This window comes from Cebus imitator, unplaced genomic scaffold (assembly GCF_001604975.1).
Source record: "Cebus imitator isolate Cc_AM_T3 unplaced genomic scaffold, Cebus_imitator-1.0 Scaffold547, whole genome shotgun sequence".
NCBI classification, from domain to species: domain Eukaryota; kingdom Metazoa; phylum Chordata; class Mammalia; order Primates; family Cebidae; genus Cebus; species Cebus imitator.
The window spans coordinates 247375-251829 of NW_016107862.1; the positions used below are offsets into that span (position 1 = coordinate 247375).

The window sequence follows — 4455 nt, forward strand, 5'->3', positions numbered from 1 at the left end:
TTTTTGAGACAGAATTTTGCTTTTGTTGCCCAGGCTGGAGAGCAGTGGCTCAATTTCAGCTCACTGCAATCTTGGCCCTTGGGCCATGCACCCGGACCCTTTTTTCCATTTTTGACCAACATGGCATTCATTCCACCAAAACAATATTGTTTCGCAACTGCTTCTTTTTTTTGAGACGGAGACTCGCTCTGTTGTCCAGTTGGAGTTCAGTGGCACAATCTCGGCCCACGCAACCTCCACCTCCTGAGTTCAAGTGATTTTCCTGCCTCAGCCTCCCTAGTAGCTGGGATTACAGGCGGCCGCCACCATGTCTGGCTAATTTTGTGTGTGTGTGTATTTTTAGTAGAGATGGGGTTTGACCATATTGTTAGGCTGGTTTTGAACTTCTGACCTCAGGTGATCCACCTGCCTCGGCCTCCCAAAGCGCTGGGATTACAGGCATGAGTCACCACACCTGGCCGAAACTGTTTTTGTCCCTCTTCAAATTTCTCACCACCATGTAAGAAGTTTCGCTTCCTTGATACCAACTATAGTTATTTTGTTCCATTTAGACTGTAGTTAGGGTGACAGGTCATTAGGAGGGCCTGAGAAGAAAGGGCAGCAGTCTTGGAAGAGTTAGTCACCCCAACAATATACTATTTGCTTTTAAAAGAGCTGAGGTAACTGGCCGTGGTGGCTTACACTTGTAATCCCAACACTTTGAGAGGCCGAGGCAGGTGGAACACAAGGGTCAGGAGTTTGAGACCAGCCTGACCAACATGATGAAACCCCGTCTCTACTAAAAATAGAAAAATTAGCAGGACGTGGTGATGTGCACCTGTCATCCCAGTACTCAGGAGGCTGAGGCAGGAAAACCCCTTAAACCCGGCAGGCAGAGATTGCATTGAGCCAAGATCACGCCACTGCACTCCAGCCGGGGCTATAGAGGAAGACTCTGTCTAAAAAATAAATAAATAAATTTTAAAAATAAGTAAAAGAGCTGAGGTTTGTAGTACATCCTAAAGAACTATATTATTTACCAGGCCACAGATAGATTAGAAGATTGTGACAGAAGAGCTTGTGAGCGTCTATGAATAGATTCCACGGGTGTTGGTGAAGCCATTACAATCACATTTATTTTTCAGGGAAGATCCATCACTTATCATTTTCTCAAAGGAACCTAAAGTTTAAGTGAGTCATTGTTATAAAAATGCTGGTGAAAGCTGTGGTCTCTGTCCATTGTTGCCATAGGTTAGTGTTACCTGGGCTTACAGCATATCTCATTCATGAGTCAACTGAATCTAGAAGGAGTTTCTAAAATGTATTTGACTTTGAATTTTGTTTCCAGAACTTAAGCTTTCAATAGATATTTGAAGGGTAAAAGAGGGGAAGGAAAGAGGAGAGGGAAAAACTGGCCCATCTCGGTCTTTCCAACAGGGGCAGGCACCTGCTCTTTGTGTCCTTGTTGAAGCAAAAATTACTTCTCATGAGGCTGGATTTTCTGGGAAACTAAAAGAAAAAAGTGGCCTGGGTGTAGTGGCTATAAGCCCATCACTTTGGGAGGCCAAGGCAGGAGGATTGCCTTAGTCCGGGAGTTCAAAACCAGCCTGGGCAACACAGCAAGACCCCATGTCTACAAAAAATAAAATTAGCCAGGCATGATGGTGCATACCTGCAGTCCCAGCTACTCAAGAGGCTGAGATGGGAGGATCACTTGAGCCTGGGAAGTCGAGGCTCAAGTGAACTATGATCACACCACCCCTGCATTCCAGCCTGGGCGACAGAGCAAGAACCTATCTCTAAATAAATAAATAAAAGAAAAAAAGTTCATTTCAATACATTAAATGTTAATATCTGTACTATTAAACCAACACTCACCTAATTCACAGGCATATTGTCTTCAACAAGGTATAAATATCCTTCTCATTTTTACCTTTTTTTCAGGGGTTAGCAAGTCAGTCATCAAAACAATGTCCATCATGGATTTTGAAAAGGTGAATCTTGAATTAATAGAGGCTTTATTAGAATGGATTGTGGACGGAAAGCACTCCTACCCTCCAGGTAACTGCTTCTTTATTAAAGCCTGGATGATCCACAAATGAAACACTCAGTCCTTGGCTAAATGGCAGTCCACCCATGAGTGTCTGAATTACATGCAGACTTTGCACATAGCCTACAGGGCAGTGGGATTAAGAGCACAGGCTTTGCAGTCTGATAAACTTCCCAGCTCTGCTGTCCAGGAGTCTTGGAACCTTGAATAAAGTCCTTATCTTTTTTATGTTTCAATTTCCTTGTTGTAAAATGAAGACCATAATAAATCCTGTTACTTAAAACTATTTTGGGGATTAAAAGAAACCATATGTAAGGCACTTAGCACAGTACCTGACATATAGTTAAGGCCCAGTAGATACTGCCCCTAATACTGATGGCATTATAATTATAATAATATAGTCCAGACATGGTAGCTCACCCTTGTAATCCCAGCACTTTGAGAAGCTGAGGCAGGTGAATCATTTGAGCCCAGGATCAAGATCAAGATCAGCCTGGGAGACATAGTAAAACCACATCTCTACAAAAAAATGCAAAAATTAGTCAGTGTGGTGCCACACACCTGTAGTCTCAGCTACTTGGGGGGGAGGGAGTGGGAGGATTGCTTGAACCTGAGGCTGCCATGAGCCATGATGGCACCACTGCACTCCAGCTTAGGCAACAAAGCAAGGCCGTGTCTCAAAAAAACACACATCACATTTTGTATGTTATATGTATTACATAGTGTATTCTTTTTGGTTTGGTTTAGTTTGGTTTGGTTTTGGGGTTTTTGTTTATTTGTTTGTTTGTTTGTTTTGAGACAGGGTCTCACTCTGTTGCCCAGGCTGGAATGCAGTGACATGAAGTCAGCTCACTGCAACCTCTGCCTCCTGGGTTCAAGCAGTCCTCTGGCCTAAGCTTCCTGAGTATCTGGGACTACAGGTGTGCGCCTCCATGCCTGGCTAATTTTTGTATTTTTAGAGACAGGGTTTCACCATGTTGGCCAGTCTGGTCTTGAAATCCTGACCTCAGGTAATCCACCCGCCTCAGCTTCCCAAAGTGCTGGGATTACAGGCATGAGCCACCATACCTGGTGTACATTACTGTATTCTTACAATAAAGTAAGCTAAAGAAAATAAAATGTTATTTAAAAAGTCATAAGGAAGAGAAAATATATTTACTATTTATTAAGTGGAAGTAGATTATCATAAAGGTCTTCATCTTTGTCGCCTTTGCATTGAGTAGACTGAGGAGGAGGAAGAGGAGGGATTCCTCTTGCTGTCTCATGGGGGGCAGAAGTGGAAGAAGTGGAAGGGGAGGCAGAAGAGGCAGGCACTCTCATTGCAGCATTAAGGAAACATTGTAATTTCTGTCTTACTTTGCTTTTTCATTTCTCTAAAAATGTTTCTGTATAGTACCAAATCTTCCACTGTTTGCATTGGTTTCAGTGCCCCATCATAGAATGGTCCATGTCATAATAGAAGTTAAAAGCAATCTTGAATCATTCTGCCAGATTGTCTAATGTCAATTTGTTTTCTGGCACTGCTGCTTCTTTTACATCTGCTTCTTCATCGTCTGACACTATTTTGGAAGCACTCATCTCCATCAAGTCTTCTGTTAATTCCACTGGTGTGGTGTTTGCTAGCTCTTGAATTTCTCCAGGATCCAAGATCTTGAAATCCTTCACCACTGCCACCATCTCCCCACCATTATTTCATATCCATAGTCTCTTTTATGATTTTCTCAGTTGCCTTATAAATCCTGTGAAGTCATGCACATCTGGACACACAGCTTTTTCCAGCAGGAGTTTATTGTTATAGGCTTGATGGCTTTCATACGTTTTCTGTGACAACCGTGGCATCTTCAATGGAAGAATCCTTCCAGATATTCATGATGTTCTCTCTATCAGAATTCTCTTTCATAGCATTGACAGTCCTTTCCATAGAGTACACTGTATAATGAGCCTTAAAGGTCCTTATGAACCCCTAATACAGAGGCTAAATGTGTTTTGGGGCAAGTAGGTAGATCTCTAGTGTCTTTGATGTTGAACTCATGGCGTTCTGGGTGGCCAGGGGCACTGTCCAGTATGAAAAGAACTTTGGCAAGGTACTTCCTGATTCCAGAGACAAAGCACTGTTGGAACCAGTCCAGGAAAGGGGTTCCCACTGGCCAGCCTTTCTTGTACAACCAGAAGACTGGCAGCTGGTGTTTCTTCTTTCTCTTCAAGGCTAGGGGTTAGCTTTATAGACAGGGTTCATGAACCCTGCATTTGCACAAAAGAGTAGAGTAAGCCTGTCCCTTCCTGCCTTAAATCCTGGTACTCACTCCTCTTCCTTACTTATTAGTAAATGTCCTTTGTGGCATTTTTTTTTCCCCCAGAAGGGGGCACTTTTGTCTGCGTTTGAAACCTTTTCAGGCAGATGTCTTTTCTCCTCAATGATTTTTTTT

The 4455-nt window shown here is 42.9% G+C and overlaps 1 protein-coding gene and 1 pseudogene across 5 annotated transcripts in view; one reads left to right on the plus strand and one right to left on the minus strand.

Moving 5' to 3' along the window:
• DHX57 (DExH-box helicase 57) overlaps nucleotides 1-4455 on the plus strand; it is a 77334-nt gene that overhangs the window by 33592 nt on the left and 39287 nt on the right. For all 4 annotated transcript variants that reach the window (XM_017515317.2, XM_017515315.2, XM_037733799.1 and 1 more), the window contains exon 13: nucleotides 1924-2040. In XM_017515317.2, the coding sequence (XP_017370806.1) occupies nucleotides 1924-2040 (117 nt within the window). The remainder of the gene's footprint in view (nucleotides 1-1923; nucleotides 2041-4455) is intronic.
• The window catches only part of LOC108293767, a 3194-nt pseudogene continuing 1846 nt past the window's right edge, over nucleotides 3108-4455 (minus strand). Inside the window, exon 2 of the transcript XR_001820801.2 lies at nucleotides 3108-3133. The product of XR_001820801.2 is annotated as a keratin, type II cytoskeletal 8-like (transcript). The remainder of the gene's footprint in view (nucleotides 3134-4455) is intronic.